Source organism: Armigeres subalbatus, chromosome 3 (assembly GCF_024139115.2).
Source record: "Armigeres subalbatus isolate Guangzhou_Male chromosome 3, GZ_Asu_2, whole genome shotgun sequence".
NCBI classification, from domain to species: domain Eukaryota; kingdom Metazoa; phylum Arthropoda; class Insecta; order Diptera; family Culicidae; genus Armigeres; species Armigeres subalbatus.
The window spans coordinates 387,881,252-387,898,222 of NC_085141.1; the positions used below are offsets into that span (position 1 = coordinate 387,881,252).

The 16,971-nt window shown below is 39.0% G+C and overlaps 1 protein-coding gene across 1 annotated transcript in view; it reads left to right on the top strand.

Moving 5' to 3' along the window:
• Positions 1-16,969, top strand: part of LOC134222965 (uncharacterized) — a 29,568-nt gene extending 12,599 nt beyond the window's left edge. The window contains exons 6-10 of the mRNA XM_062702106.1: positions 12,719-13,082; positions 13,377-13,632; positions 15,632-15,758; positions 15,819-16,416; positions 16,484-16,969. Of these exons, the coding sequence (XP_062558090.1) occupies positions 12,719-13,082; positions 13,377-13,632; positions 15,632-15,758; positions 15,819-16,416; positions 16,484-16,641 (1,503 nt within the window). The 3' untranslated portion in view covers positions 16,642-16,969. The remainder of the gene's footprint in view (positions 1-12,718; positions 13,083-13,376; positions 13,633-15,631; positions 15,759-15,818; positions 16,417-16,483) is intronic.
• The last annotated feature ends 2 nt before the right edge of the window (positions 16,970-16,971 follow it).

A 16,971-nucleotide genomic window follows, 5' to 3' on the forward strand; every position in this document is an offset into this window, starting at 1 on the left:
ACCTCTATTGTAAAAATATATTGGGAAACATGCATTAAGGCCATTATGAAATAAAATTAGCTAAAAACAAAAAAACTCAAAGATGCAGCCCAATCTAGTTGTACGCAAAGGTAACGTTGAACTACGTAGCTTTATGTAATGTACAGGTGTTCAATTTGTCTGTTTGATGAGACCAAAGCAAGCGTTTTTCAAGCCCAGCGAGATTCTGTTTTCTATTTGATAATTGTATCTCTATTTAAGCATTGGTAAATGCTACTTTTGAACTTATTTTCCTACTTTACATCAAAAGTCCAAAACACAATGCTAAACATCCGATTGAACTTCATTGTTGACATTAAATTGGTATAAGTTAGGTTTCAAAAAAATTATAATTTTGTGTTGTGTGTTGGGCTGTCAACGGTGTTTGGTGATTGTGGTATTCTAGAATAACAGTGTACAATTAGAAGTGAGTAGTTTGAGGCGGGTGTGCATGGAGTGTCATTGTGAAGTGGAAATAAAGAATAATGTTTTCGGAAGTGAAAGCTTTTTAATAACAATATATTATATGGCAGAACATCACATTGGCGATCCTAGCCATGAAAAAGTGCGCTGGAAGATGGGTAATATGGATATAAGTAGTTAATCGAAATGTTTTATTTTGGCAAACGGTGAGTTTTTTTTTTATCGCGATGATTGTGAGATTGTGACAGGAGAATTGAGGCATAGTGAATTCGTCTATATGCCCTGTTAGTTCTTTGAAAATACACGGTAAAGTAAATCGGCTCAAAAATTAATTTAAATGAAAGCTGGATTAAGTTCAAAGTAAATATAATTAATTATTCTATCTTTTGTCGTTACTCAATCGTTGATTCTGTATTTAAATGTATGTGAGTTTGCATTACAATACTAAGAAAAAAAGTTATATAGAAAGAACATTTCTCCGCAACATGTTGCAAGATTAGCTTCGATTTGGATGAGTAATTCAGTATTTGTATTTGTAGGAAGATCTTTTGAATTCGAGAGTAACTTTTAAAAAGGGTGCATGTGTTTGTGTTTTATCGGAAACCGTTGTATTAGACAAAAGTGCCTAAAAAGCAATGGTGAAGAATCAATCTATTGTACATACATATTGCAAGCACTTTAGTTTGGCTACATCACCACTCAAATAAAATCGATGTGAATCCACACTTAAATTGTTGACACACATAAATTTAATTTGATTATGGGTTGGATAGTGATTGTGTGTGCTATTATAGAGATTGTAGATATCATTAGCTGAACCAATAAATTTTAGCCAGTAAAAATGTGTGAATTTATTACAGTCAAATGATTCAAATCGGAAGATATCTTTCCTCAAGAACTGATAGATAGCAAAAGCTGAAGACGATGTATAATTGAAGTTTAATCAGCCATTACATTTGAATGTTTTTTTTTAAATGATTTAATAGAAGCGCCGAGTGTTCTGATGCGAGTAATTGGAACAGATGAGTCGGGCTAAGCCCAAGGCCATCTTATGATCGTTACATAGTTGGAAGTGATGAGTCGGGTCAAGCCCAAGGCCATCTGGTGTTCGTTAATTAGCTGGAAGCGATGAGTCGGGTTAAGCCCAAGGCCATCTGGAGATTGTTTTCATTGCGAAGATAGATGAGTCGGGTCAAGCCCAAGATAATCTGATGTTCGTTACATAGTACAAAAAGATGAATCGAGTTAACCCCAAGGCCATCCAGTGATAGTTTCTTATTGGAGTTAGATGAGTCGAATTAAGCCTAAGGCCATCTGGTGTTTATAACATAGTTGGAAGAGTTGAGCCGAGAAAAGCCCAAGATTTGGCATTTATTACATCGTTGTGAGAAATTAAACTCAAGCCATCCGAAGTTTGGTTCATCGATAATGAGTCCAAGGCCACCTGATGTCCATTTTAATTTCGTGTTCTGAAATGGTAGCAGGGGCATTCATCTTGCCCAATAATGTTTTTTTTTTGACATGACAGAATAGACGGAATTTTCAGTATGCGTTCAAATTTCGTTTACATCTGTGCACTGCGGATAGAGTCAACTGCAAGCTGTCAAAAAGTATTTATTCCATCGAGAAAGGTTGTAAGCCGAAAGACTAAACTGACTCTTACTAATTATAGTTTATTCAAAACAAAATTCAAGTTCTTGATTCATTCCAAATCTATTGAGAATTTAAATATGAATGAACGGTACTAAATATTTGTAATCATTAAAATTAAGTTTTATAAGACATTAACAATGCCGTTCCCCTCGTTTTTTTCGCGCTTACTCTGAGTAGCCGTAAAAGTAATCGGGAAAATCTTGATAGCGAGTAAATCCACAATATGCGTATGAAGTAAAAAATTGCTAAAGGCTTTGTAATTTGAATCATAACAAAAGTAACATACCTCAAACAATAAATATTTAAAACAAACGAATCTGGTTGAACCCACCATTATCTTAAAATTTCAACACCACTCGGACTACTGTGTTTCATATTTTAGAAATAAAAGTAAGTTGTAATTAAAGTCTATCACATAAGCTTCTGACAGGTATTTGTATAAATCGACGAGAATGAATCAAATTTAAGGCCGCTGGATATGGCCATATGCATTGCGATCAATCATTCCCCACGTTGCTGATAGCTGATATGCTGATATGAATGAATTAAGGAGGAATCAGATGATTTTCCAGCTCTCCGTTCAGTATTGCGCTACGAGATGTTACCTATTAATTAGAGTTTAAGGTAGATTCAATCAAATCGTTAAATAATATTGAAAAAAAGCATTGGAGAAATGGCTTTGAAATACACCAGGCCGTAAACCAAAATAAATGTATAATTATGTTGCAGTGTATTTGCTAGGTTATTATGCGAGAGCTTTCACAGATTTATGATAATCGAGAGAGTTAAATTCAAAAAGTTGGCTTGTTAGTATCTCAGTAGACAAAATTGCAGTGAACAATGCTTAAGGAGGCATGATTAAAAACAAAAACGCTTCGAGCTGAATATACTAGAAGATGTGAGATATGATCGAAGAAATGTAGAACACAATTTACTAAGCTTCGAACCCAATTTGTTGATATGTTGCTGCAATGTATATTAGTTCAAAGAAATATCAAAGCATCAAATAACATGTTGGTGGCCTGCTTGTGTATTAAAATAAAAGAAAAGCATGTATTAAAATAGTTATTTCCAAGAAGATAGATACTATTTCGTATGTGAATGATTACTATAATATTTTTATTTATATTACGTATTTCACCATAAGTAAAAAAAAAAACATTTGTTGTATATTCTAATCGTTACTGTGTGAAACAAGTTTTTTTTTAATCAAAGCTCCGGAACGTAATGATTAATCAGTTCGTTATTAGGTTACTCGTTATTAGCATCATAGTTTAAATGCTACGTAAGTGTGAATTTCATACTTCTGTAACTTCATGGCGACAAACAAACATCATCACCCTAGTATACACACTACATATTTATGCTTATAAAATTGTATTCCATCCATATACTTTGCTCAGTATATCCGAAGTAAGAGAAAGAAATCAAGAAGCATGCCCTAACCCTTGCTTTTGTTTTGTTAATGTTGTTTTACGACTGAGTTCTATATCCCTCTGCGAATCTTTTCTTGCTTAACAGCAATCAGTAAACATTTTTGTTGATATTCCCTTAGATCGTTATGAATTCCGGACCTACGAACTCATCATATGTTTGTGGACTTTAAGGCAGCCTGCGAGTCAGTGAAATGGAACGAACTGTGGCAGATAATTCGAAAACATGACTTTCGATCATAGCTGATTAAATTGATTCAGTCAAAATCGAGTTTCAGAACAATCAGTGAGATATCTGATTTTACCTAATCTGCTATTACTAGTTTACACTGCTAATACCAAGTGTTATAATTAGAAAAGCCGGCTTGTTACTATTGACAGTATGCAGCATACGAACACGGACAAATCTCTTTACACATCTTTGATTCGTCTAGACGCCCTATATGGTCCAGAAGCATGAAAGAAGAAGACAGATTATTAAATATCACGGATTGTCTTAGCGAAAAAAAAAAGCTGCGATCAATACTTGGTGGCGTGGTGCAAAACGGACAGTGGACGTACTAAGTGGACAAAAATATAGACGTCGACAGGCTTATAAAATATGGCAGATTACAGTGGCTTGGACATGTCATGGGCGTAGCCAAGATTTCGAGAAGGGGGGGGGGGCAACTTTTTAGTCTTCCAAATTGTAGTTTTATAGTAGTTTTATAAAAACACATGAATATTAACACATGAAACCAATTCCAAACCAAATCGAAACAATAATGATTAAAACAATAATGGATTTAAAAATGCGTGATTCATTGCTCATCAGATATTTTTAAATAAAGTGAGAAAAATATTAACGAACTTAGTATTCAGAAAGAATATAAAATCGGATAGAAACAATTATTATAAAAATCCTGCATTCTTCCATAGGTCTTGTCTTATGCATTCTTCCATAAGTTTAAGAAAACTAGAACCATACATCTGAATTTCTAAACAAATCCTCTCTGAAATAATATTTATTTTAAAATAGGCAGAAAAATCAATATGCAAGCTTTCTCCAGGAATTCCTTCGACAATTGCTCCTGGCATTCTATCCGAAATTCTATCAGGGATTCTTTAGGAATGCCTCCAGCATCTTATTCGGCAGTGTCTTCAGAAATTCCACCATAAATTTTGCCGGGAATTGATCCGAAAATTCCACCATTATTTACTGCAAGAAAATTATCACGAACTTCTTTATAAGTTTTGCAGAATTCTCTGCAATAATTCAAATAATTTCTTGCTGTTTCCCATAATTTTTAAGAATAAGAATATTCCGTGGAAATTCCGCAAAATTGCCAGTAAACATTCCTGAGAATTTAACGAAAAATCTTCAAATTTCTTGTGTGAATTCCATAAAATTTTCCGTGAATTGTTTCGAATAATTTCTTGTGAAAATTTCAAAGAATTTCTCCAGGAATTCCACCGGAAATTTATACAGAAATTATATCGAAAATGAAATCAACAATGGAATTTTCGGAGGAATTCCTAGATTAATTCGCAATTAAATCCTGAAAGAATTCCGGTGGAAACTTCAAGATTTCCACTGGGAGATCCTCCAGGAGTTTCTCCGAAAATTCCTCCTGGAATTCTTCCAGGAGTTCCACCGGCATTTCCAATTTCTCTAGGATTTCCTTCGAGAAATAATTCCGGTAGTTCTATCGGCAGTTCCTCTGAAAATTCTTCCGGGAATTTCGGCAGAATTGGAATTTATTTAGGCTTCTTCAGGAATTTATATAGATTTTCCACCAGAAGCTCCTCCGAGAATTTCTCTGCGAGCTCCTCAGGGAATTCTCCGGGAGGTCCTCTGATGATGATGATGGTCCAGCTACAAACCCCAACAAAGATTTCAGCTAGACGAGATTTGTCTATAAGATGAATTCTGTTGTTTCCGAGAATGCTTCTGGTAGTTTTCCCGAGGTTCCTTTGAAAATTCTCCCGGGAGTTTCTTCAGAAATTCTTCCAGAAAATTCCTTCGAGAGTTCATCCGGGAATTCCACCAGCAATTCATCTGGGAGTTTCTCCGGAAATTCTTCCGGGAGTTCCACCAGAAACTATTCCAGGAAATTATTCAGGCTTTTTTCAGGAAATCATTTAGGCATTCTTCAGAAATAGCCAGAGCAGAATTTCCCAGAGCTGGAAATTCCTCCAAAAGTTCTTCCGATAGTTTCTCTGGGAGCTCATCCGGGAGGTCCTCTAGGAATTCTTCTAGGAGTTCCTCCTGAAATTCCTCCGGGAGTTCTTACGGGAGCTCCTCCGGCAGTTCCTTCGAAAATTCCTCCGGGAGATCCACCAGCAGTTTCTACGAGTTTCCCTCCGGGAGTTTCACCGGCAGTTTCTCCGGGTGTTTCTCTGAAAAGGAACTCCCGGAGGAACTCCCAGAGTAATTTCCGGAGGAACTCCCGGGGGATTTTCTATAGGAATTTCCGGAGAAATTATCAGAGGAATTCTCGGAGGAACTGCCGGTGGAACTTCTGGAGGAATTTATTGAAGAACTACAGGAAGAATTTCCGGAGGAAATCCTGGAGGAACTCTCGTAAGAATTCTAGGATGAACTCCCAAAGGAACTTCCGTAAGAATTCCAGGAGAAACTCCTGGAAGAATTCTTAAAAGAACCTCCCGGAGGAATTCCCAGAGAAATTCTCCGAGGAACTTCTGGAGGAATTTGTAGATAAATGCCTAAAGAAATGCTAAATGAATTCCTGGAAGAAAGCCTGATAAAATTCCCGAAGGAACTACTGGTGGAACTTCAGAGGAATATCCGGTGGAATACCCTAGAGGAAGAGAAAAAATATTTCTGAAGGAACTTCCGAGATCCCATTTCCCGTGAAATTCCTGCCAAATATCGTCCAGGAATTCCCTGTAAAGTTCTTGGAGGTATTACCGGAGAATTTCTTGGAAAAACTCCTGGAAGAACTCCCGGAGGAACTCCCACAAGCACTTCCGGAGGAATTCTCACATGGAAGTCCTGAAATAATTCTTATAGAAGTTCCTAAAGGAATTTCCGAAAAAATATCTGAAGGAATTCCCAGAAAAATACCAGGAGGAATTAATGCAGAAATTCCCAGATGAAATCCTGAAAGTATTCCCAGATGAATTGCTGAAGAAAATCCCTGTGGATTGTTCCGAAGAAATTTCTGGAAGAACTCTTGGCAGATATCCGAGTAAATTCCGAGTGAAGTCCGGAAGGAATTCTAGTACACTTCCGCGGAAAATCTCCCGGGAAAATTCCTGGAGAAGTACCTGAAGAAACTCCCGAAAAAATACCTGTAAGAATTTCTGGGGAAATACTTGGACGAATTCCAGGAGAAATTCATGAAGATATTTCTAGAGGATTTCTTGAAGGATATTCTGAAGTAATTGCGAAAAGAATTCCAGATTGGAATGCTAGATGATTTCGCTATTGAAAATTGGTATTCCCGGAAAATTTCCTGGAAGTAATCCCGGAGGAATTAAAGGAAGAGTTCCGAGAGGAATGCCCGGAGAAGTTCCTAGAAGAATTTCCGAAGGAATTTCTTATAGATTTACAAGTGAAATTATGGAGCTAAATCGGAGGATTTCCGTCATAAATTTTTGAAGAAACTTCTGGTAGAATTTTGGGAAGAAATTCCGTATGTATTCTTGACGGAACTCTCGAATGCATGCCTGATGCCTGAAGGAAATGCCGAATTTTTCCTGAAGAGAGAATAACCGAAGAAATATCTAGAAGTAAATCTTGGAGAGAAGAAAAGAAATCTTCAAGGAATTTCCTCGTGAATTTCCTAAAAAAAATAGTGGGGGTTTCTAGATAAGGAGGAATTACAATTACATGAGAAGGATTTTCGAACGATTTTCAGAGGAATGTGGATAACCTTCCGGAGGAATTCAGAAGTTCCCAGGGGAGCTTCTAGAAGGATTTCAAGGAGATTTTTTGATCCCGAAATGTTTCGAGTTGTTTTGAACTTTCATATATTATGGATCCTGGATGGACTCCTGGATGGAGTTTTGGGAATCTTTTGAATTTCAACCACCTATTTCTGTATATGATTGGATCGTAAAGTGCACATGTTTAAGGGAATTCATTACAGTACCTGTGCAATCTTTCCACAATTTAGGGGGGTGACGGGCCCCCCCTGCTCCCCCTTGGCTACGCCCATGTGTAGTTTATTTGCCAGCAGAGAGAGCTGAGACGTTATGTTTTGCAGAGATCCTGCACTCGTTGGCAGTGTTATAAAATTGTATTCCATAAAAAGAATCAGGGAGACTGGCAGCCAAAGAACAAGCCAACTGAAATGAGTTGTTCGATCATCATGGATATAAGTAGGAAGCTGCTAAGAATGCTAATGAAAACCAAATGCTGAAGGGCGGAAACCAAGCAGTTTGAAAGATTGCGTTAATTTATTTCTGTAATTTCAACAAATATAACTTAATTATTTACTTTCTTTCCAGTTATTTTTTTCCAGTTTTTTCTTTTTCCAGTTTTTTTTTAGTTTCACCGGAGGAAGATGAGATTGAACAATCGAATGGATCGAACGGCCACAACACCTGCAATGCGTCCGTACCGTACGGACCTAAGAACGAATTAACGGTCTGACCACGTCTGACGATTACATTTTCCTATTACACTTATTATTTTGGACATTATAATTTCTGTCAGGGGAGGATGTGGTATTCTAGAATAACAGTGTACAATTAGAAGTGAGTAGTTTGAGGCGGGTGTGCATGGAGTGTCATTGTGAAGTGGAAATAAAGAATAATGTTTTCGGAAGTGAAAGCTTTTTAATAACAATATATTATATGGCAGAACATCACAGTGATCATCCTATGGAGGAAATCAGAGTAGACGCTGTCGTATACGCACTTGACTCAGCCGAAGTGTCATAAAAATTGCGGACACGAATCACAAAGTACGTCCGATCGATTAAAACATCGTCAATAGACTGACCCTCTCATGCGCATTTCTGCTTTCTCAAGCTTCCGTCTGTCCAGCTCAGATTGTCACATTTACATTCCATCTCTTTCATACCTTCATTCTATATCCCTTCATTCCTTCATTGATAAGTCGCACCCCTCACGATTGAATAACGTTTGTCGCAGAGTGTATGTAATTAAGAGTGGCGACACTGTCAGAATTGGAACAAAATTCATCTGTCATTCCCATACAAAATCGTGTTCCAAACGAGCAGGAGACCTGTCAAATGCGGCACATGTCGCCACTCTTAATTACATACACTCTGGTTTGTCGTATTCGTCAATCTGCGTATCTACGTGTGCGCTTTCTTTCTAAGCTTTTCAAATTGAAAGCTCTGAAACAGTGGACTTTCTAACACTCAGAGAAATTCACATACATGGTCTAAACATATTTTAAATAATAAATTGGTCACCCGTATTCACTACAGACGCGACAAAGAAGTTTGACAGTTTATTGATAATAGTTATTATTTCTTCACGACTTTGCGTTTACCCCGGCATACACCTACACGGAAGAAAAAAAGTACCCAAAATTGAGTATTTTTAAACTTACTTTTGAGTTATTTTTTCTCTTCTCTTTCATCCATTCTTTCTTTTGTTGTCAAAAACAAAAGAGTCAAACAATCCAACGACGCCAGTTCAACACGGGAAGCCAATTTTGAGTTCGGAGGTCGAGATTGAGTGAATTAAACTTACATTTGGGTAAATAAATTTTCCGTTGGGTACTTTTTTAACATGGGAGTAAACTTCGACCCAACTTACTCAATTTTGGCTTCCCGTACGGATGTTCGAGGTTGGGTAAATTAAACTCACTATTGGGTAGTTTATTTCTTCCGTGTAGGAATCAGTAAAAACGAGCCGAATAAAGTTACCCAGAACGCATCCACTGCACTGCCGTAATCTGAAAAAGTGACGTATGCGCCATTTTACAACAAACATGTTTTCCATTTTTCTGATATAATGAGTACGATGAATACTACTCGATAACACCATTTTCGGAAAATGGCGTATACGTCACTTTGCCAGATTACGGCAGTGCAGCAGCGAAGAAGATTTCGAGCCCCTCTACTGACATCAATAGACGTAAGCGAGAAGCTGCCGTCAAACGCCCCAAGCTTTCGAGAGAAAACGCGCGTGTAAGATAGTAGAAACATACCGTGGGGCAATCGAAATCCGTACACTTAAGCACCTTAGTATATGAAAAAATCATTAAAAAATAGGAATCGAATATAAATAAAACGTTTTTCATTGACATAGGAGCATAAAGGCTTCTACTTTTGAAGTGTTTCACATTTACTTATTAAAAACTACGAAAAACATAATAAAATAATGAATAAAATCAACTACTCCTGACTCGAAATCAGTCCACCGTGGACGGATTTCGAATCAAAGGATCAAAATCCGTACAGTTTTTTTTTTAAACTAAATATTTAAATTGAAACAGTCTGATTGACTAAACTACCACTGTAAATAGTTCGATACGCACCTTGAGAAGCGATCACTTCGATTTGTATTCCGCTTATCTTATGTAATGATTTGCAATTATCAAAGAAACACAGTTACTTTTGGTGCAATAATGCTCTACCCGAAAACAAAATGGCGGCAAAAACTCCGCGTTTAATGTTTTTGATTTTTGTTGTTTTAATTTCAAAACCTTCTTTCCATTTCTTTGCCCTGAAAGCTTACTGCCAAGTATCTGAACAGGACAAGATAAATTATTTCTACATTAATTACCTTTAACCTCTTTAATTTATTGATATATCATGAGGTGGATGGATTTCGGTGCTGTACGGATTTCGATCCCGCACGGTAGTTCACCGCCTAAAAGCCTGTAAGTTGCATTAATTTGACGTCTATGCTGACTTGAGGTCTCCAGTTAGCCTTGCGAACAAAGGCGCAGAATGGTGGGGTTTGACAGTGGGCCCTGTTAAGCTTCTATAAAAAGCTGCATGTATCCGCAAGTAGGCTCCGCCAATGCGACCGTGTGCCGCTCAAATAGCACAAGCCCAAGTCCTGGTGTTAGGTGGGACGCTAAACAGCCCTGACACGAAGCCGCTACCTTCTACCAAAGCTGTGGCACCACCATCTAGCTGGGAACCGACTTTATAGTGCTGGGAAAGATGCGCCAACGTGTGATTGGGTGGCAAGGATGTGCAAGTTGAGGATAAAAGGCTGATTCTTCAACTATAGCATCATCAACGTGCACAGCCCACACGAAGGGAGACCCGACGACGAGAAAGAAGCGTTCTATGCGCAGCTGGAGCAGACATACGATGGATGCCCACTGCGGGACGTCAAAATCGTCATCGGTGACATGAACGCTCAGGTAGGAAGGGAGGAAACGTATAGACCGGTCATCGGACCGGATAGTCTGCATACCGTATCGAACGACAATGACCAACGATGCATAAACTTTGCAGCCTCCCGCGGAATGGTAGTCCGGAACAATTTCTTCCCCCGCAAGAATATCCACAAGGCTACATGGAAATAACCTAATCAAGTAACGGAAAACCAAATCGACCACGTTCTAATCGACGGCAAATTCTTCTCCGACATCACGAACGTACGCACTTACCGCAGTGCGAATATTGAATCCGACCTGCAGTATGTCAGCGCTCAAAACTCTCGACGGTGTACAACACGCGTCGGAGTCGTCCGCCGCAGCTAAACATTGGGCGGCTACAAGACGGTAGACTAGCCCAAGACTACGCGCAGCAGCTGGAAGTGGCACTCCCAACGGAATAGCAGCTAGGCGCAGCGTCTCTTGAAGATGGCTGGAGAGATATTCGATCCGCCATTGGAAGTACCGCAACCCCTGCACTAGGCATGGTACCACCGGATGAGAGAAACGACTGGTATGACGACGAATGATGGCCATGCATCCCCTCGGCACGGGTCGCTTAACACCTTGGGATTAGGGGTTAGGGACGATGGTCCCTTTGGTCGCACCCATTCACTCTAGCTGATGTCAGAAGGACAACAGTGCCCAGGCTGCACTACCAGCTAAGTACAAAACCCTTAGCTGGCGGTCGATTGTCATCGGAAGACCCGTGGAAGCGTGAGTTTGGAACTTGTGAGGACCAGAGCTGTGTAGGTCGCTCCTTGCCAGATGTCAACTCACCATGTCGCAGCCCCTGTGTGTGTGTGTGTGTGTGTGTGTGTGTGTGTGTGTGTGTGTGTGTGTGTGTGTGTGTGTGTGTGTGTGTGTGTGTGTGTGTGTGTGTGTGTGTGTGTGTGTGTGTGTGTGTGTGTGTGTGTGTGTGTGTGTGTGTGTGTGTGTGTGTGTGTGTGTGTGTGTGTGTGTGTGTGTGTGTGTATGTGTACAAAATTTAGTAGACAGTTTTTGAAACTTAGCATTGGCCTAATTACTCGCAACAAGTTTCATTCGACTGAGAATCCTGTCCCATTGTTTCCTTTTGAAAATTGGCCAGATTGAACTATGGGATCAGAAGTTATGGCCAAAATAATATTTTCTATGCGCAAAACACGCTAAAAAACACTCACTCATAATTTTTAGTATTTTATTTTGCACGAGAAAGGCACCAACACCGCTAGGTGGATTAATCAGGGTTTTTTTCTTTTAGAGAATGCGTATGTGCCGTGGAAGAATCAGAATTATCTTTAAGGACTCAGCTATTAAAAGAACCACAAACCACAACACAATCGATAAAGCACGCTTTTTATAAACAACGCTAACGAGACTATCCATGCGAACCTGTCTTACTCACAAACATCAGATGATTGAAATTTTTAAACATATCAATATTGCGTTAATTTACAATGTTATGAAAACTCATATGTGAATATAAACGTTATGTGGAAGATATTGATTTGGAAAATGTATTGGAGGTAACCACTTTCCTTCGATTCGATGGGACCCTGGGATATTGCGTGTTCTTAGCACGTTTAAGTTCCTAATTCAAATGCATGCATAGCTAGTTTACTGTTCACTTTACAAGATTTACTTCCATTGTCCTAAACATGAGAAAATTTGTCAAATGAATGCAAATCAAATCAAATTACAATCGTTTTCAATGTGCGGGGCCTTTCAAACATCCATGAAAAACTTCATGTAGTTAGGAAAACTTGAGATTTGTGGAGCCTTTACGTATGACATATACATGGGAGGAATTGGTTGTACTTTATCAACGTACTCATTATTTCCATGAAATGTTATAAATGCGATGATCAATCGAAGTGCAACCAGAGAGTAGAGTATTTCAATTAAAATGTGGTACGCAATTTTGGTTATCGGAGCGGTTTTAAGTATCGCGATAATCTGGTCAATAGTGCAGAAGAATAGCTTCTCGAAGAACATCGATGTGTTACAACCGTGGTATCCATTAGTTGGTAATATGTTCATGCTCATAGGAAAGGATGATCTGCAAAAATTTGAGATCATTTCTCGAGAATGCAGTCGTGCAGGTAAACTGTTCCAGTTCTACATGGGGCCCAAGCCGATATTTTGCACTGGAGATCCCGACATAGCCAAGCAAATATTGACCGACGCCAATTGTGTTGATAAACCGTACATCTACGATTTCTTAATGTTGAACAAAGGAGTGTTCGCAGCAAAAAGTGAGTGTTTGTGCTGTGATGTATTTTTTGCACACTGAGGTCGCTTTTGCGCGGTTAGATTTCGGTCCACCTCAATTTCCACAGCACACTAAATACCACCAGATTTTTCTAATTTTTTGTGTTTGTTTTTTTTTTCGTGGGGTAAACTTATAATTAGGCTAAATCCATAGACCAGGAATGATCAAAAACAAACCGCGTGAAAAACGACCCCAGTATACTTTTAGGAACATATGTTTTGGCTATGACATGTTATGATATTAAGTTTTCAATTCTTATCCGTTTGTTTTGAAACAGCACATCTTTGGAAAGACCAGAGAAGAGCGCTTTTACCTGCATTTAATACGAGAATTCTGGCCAGTTTCTTGTCAATTTTCACTAACCGATCCAAGAATATGATAAGGAGACTGGAATCGGTGGCAGCTACTGGAGAAACATTTGATATCTTACATTATGCTACCACTTGCGCATTGGAAATGGTTTGTGAAACGACAATGGGTTTCGATTCGAGCGTTTTCAACAGTACTTATGAATTTTCTGCTGGAATTGAACGGTGAGTGGTGCACATTAGTACGAAACCATAGTAGCTATAAAAAACAAACAGTCAGTGTTGCCTCGCAATTTTTTTTGCCTATAGTTGATGTATGTAGTTTAAAGAGGTAGTTTCGTTGTTGCCTAATGCGACCCCTAGTCGAAGACGTCATTCTTAGAAGTCTAATGTTCTGTACGCAGTAAAGTTTCAGACATTAGCTATCATTTGTTTTTTGATAAAATATAATGTCTTATCATTTTTGCCTTTCTCGTATACTAAGTATACGTAAAGGCTATATGATCGCTCCATCGTGTGTGTGTGTGTGTGTGTGTGTGTGTGTGTGTGTGTGTTTTTTTTTCTTCCTGAACAATGGAGGGGGAATCTGCTCAACAGACATCCTGGGTTGACCAGGAAGTGCGGGGTTAGGGATCACCGAGGGAGGCAGGACTACATTCCCGACCCGCTAAACCGTTTCCATTGCCGCCAAGCCCATCGTCCCTTCGGTACAACCAGAAAGTAATGCTTCATAGGGGGGCCAGTGCACAACGCACCCTCGAGGTTAGCTGCGTGTCCTTGCAGCACCGAACATCGTAACTCGCTTTTTTAGAAGATCACCATGGTATCGTGCCAACGATGCTGGGTCATTAGGCCGAAGGTCATTAGGCCGAAGGCCATTAGGCCGAATGGTCATTAGGCCGAACGGTCATTAGGCCGAATGGTCATTAGGCCGAACGGTCATTAGGCCGAATGGTCATTAGGCCGAATGGCCATTAGGCCGAATGACCATAAGGCCGAATCAGCAGTGGGGAGTGAGAAGTGAAGAAGGAAGAAGGAAGAAGGAAATAGGAAATAGGAAGAAGGAAGAAGGAAGAAGGAAAAAGGTAGAAGAAAGAAGGAAAAAGGTAGAAGAAAGAAGGAAGAAGGAAGAAGAAAGAAGGAAGAAGGGAGAAAGAAGAAGGAAGAAGGTAGAAGGAAGAATGAAGAAGGAAGAAGAAAAAAGGTAGAATGAAGAAGGAAGAAGGAAGAAGGAAAAAGGTAGAAAGTAGAAGGAAGAAAAAAGAAGGAAGAAGGAAAAAGCTAAATGAAAGAAGGAAGAAGGAAGCAGAAAAAAAGGAAGAAGGAAGAAAGAAAAGGAAGAAGAAAGAAGAAAAAAAGGAAAAAGGAAGAAGAAAGAAGGAAATAAGAAGAAGGAAAACATGAAGAGGGAAGAAGGAAAAAGGAAAAAGGAAGAAGGAAGAAGAAAAAAAGGAAAAGGGAAGAAGGGAGGAGGAGGGAGGAAGAAAAAAAAAAAAAAGAAGAAGGAAGAAGGAAGAAGTAAGAAATAAAGAAGGAAGAAGGAAGAATGAAGAAGTAAAAATAAAGAAGGATGAAGGAAGAAGGAAGAAATAAGAAGGATGAAGGAAAGGGAAGACGGAAGAAGGAAGTAGGAAAAATGAAGAAAGAAGAAGGAAGAAGTATGAAGAAAGAAAAAGTAAGAAGGATGAAAGAAGACAGAAGAAGAAAGAAGAGAAAGAGAAGGAAGTGAGAAAAAAGAATAAAGGAGGAAGAAGGAAAAATTAAAAAAAAGTAATAAGAAGGAAGAAAAAAAGTTGGGCGAAGAAGGAAGAAGGAACAGCGAAGAACAAAGTAGGGAGAAGAAATAAGTAAGATGAAAGAAGGAAGAAGCAAGAAGGAGGAAAGAGGAAGGAAAAACTTCATTTCTTTTTCTCATTCGGCCTAATGGCCATTCGGCCTAATGACCGTTCGGCCTAATGACCATTCGGCCTAATGGCCTGACACCCGTGCCAACGCGTTGCCGGCTTTCCAGGTGGCCTAAAAATGTCACTCATTTTTTAATCACTTATCCTTAACCGCAACAAGTTGCATTCGACGCAGGATGCTCTCCCATTGTTTCCTATTGAAAATTGGCCAGATCGGATTATGGGCTCAAGAGTAATGGCCAAAACACTATTTTTATAATGCACGAGAAAGGCACCATCACCGCTAGGTGGATTAATCAGGGTTTTTTTTTTCATTTTAGTGCACTTTTTATTGCAGCAAGAAGAGTGTTGAAGTTTCATTATCATTTAGATTTTATCTACCGTTGGTCTGAGGACTATCGTGAAGAGCGAACTGTACGTGGATATTTGACAGATCAAGTGATGCAGGTGTTGCCTTTTTCATTAGATGGTTTATTCAAAACGAAGTTAAAAATAATAACTTTCTAGGTCTACAATGATGCACACGATCGATACTCGAAAGGTTTAATGAATAAAACTGCTGACGTTGATGGGAATCGATGCTTTCGAAAGCCACAAATTTTCATTAACGAATTATTCACCAGCACCATTCGGAAATTCGAACAAGAGGAAATAATCGACAATATTCAGACTATGATAGCTGGAGGAACGGACACTTCCGCCAACGCAATAGCGTTCACCTTGCTGCAATTGGCAATGGACTCGCACTACCAGCAAAAGGTGTACGAAGAAATCATGCAAATCTTCCCCGGAGAGGAACCCAACATCTCCATGGAGGGGTTGAGACAACTTCAACTCACGGGAATGGTGCTGAATGAGATCCTTCGTCTATATCCAGTAGGGCCGATAGTGTTGCGCGAAAACACGGCCAAAATGACTTTATGCGACCAACAGCTGCCGAAGGGAAGCATGTTAGCAATCCACATCTTCACCATTCATCGACGGAAAGACCTATGGGGACCCGATGCGGACTGCTTCAATCCTGAGCGGTTTTCACCGGAAAAATCTGCTGGAAGACACCCTTTTGCATTTTTGGCATTCAGTGGGGGATCTAGGAATTGTCTAGGTTAGTATAAATTGGGGTTTATTTCTTAAACTTTTATTTCTTAAACTTTTATTTTTGCCAATTTCAGGAATTCGTTATGCAATGATAAGCATGAAAATAATGCTGGTTTATCTGATGAAGAGCTTTCGGTTCAAAACCAACATTCGACAGGAAGACATTCGCTTCCGATTCGACACAGTTTTGCGCATAGCAGGAGGTCATATGATACAAATAGAGAAACGATAGAAGCAGAATAATCAAATTTTTTAATGTACCTTCTTATTTTCAAATTCGGTTGCCAGTTTGCACTAAATAAAGTAGATGAGCTTTTTTCTGATATTTTGATTATTTTATTTTAGGCAAGGGTGTCTAACAGCAGACTATAGGGTACTGCAGGGACGAATCTCTTTCTCTTTTCGTGTTAATGAAAGTTAGAAAGCAACAAGGCCAGTAACTGGCAATTTTGACATTTGGTGGCCCTGCTTTATAATTTTTTTATATAAGCTCGTCCGTGCAGTGCTCTATGGCGGTGAATTTCAATCGAAATAAAGTCGATTTTTATTAGAAGGTGCTAAT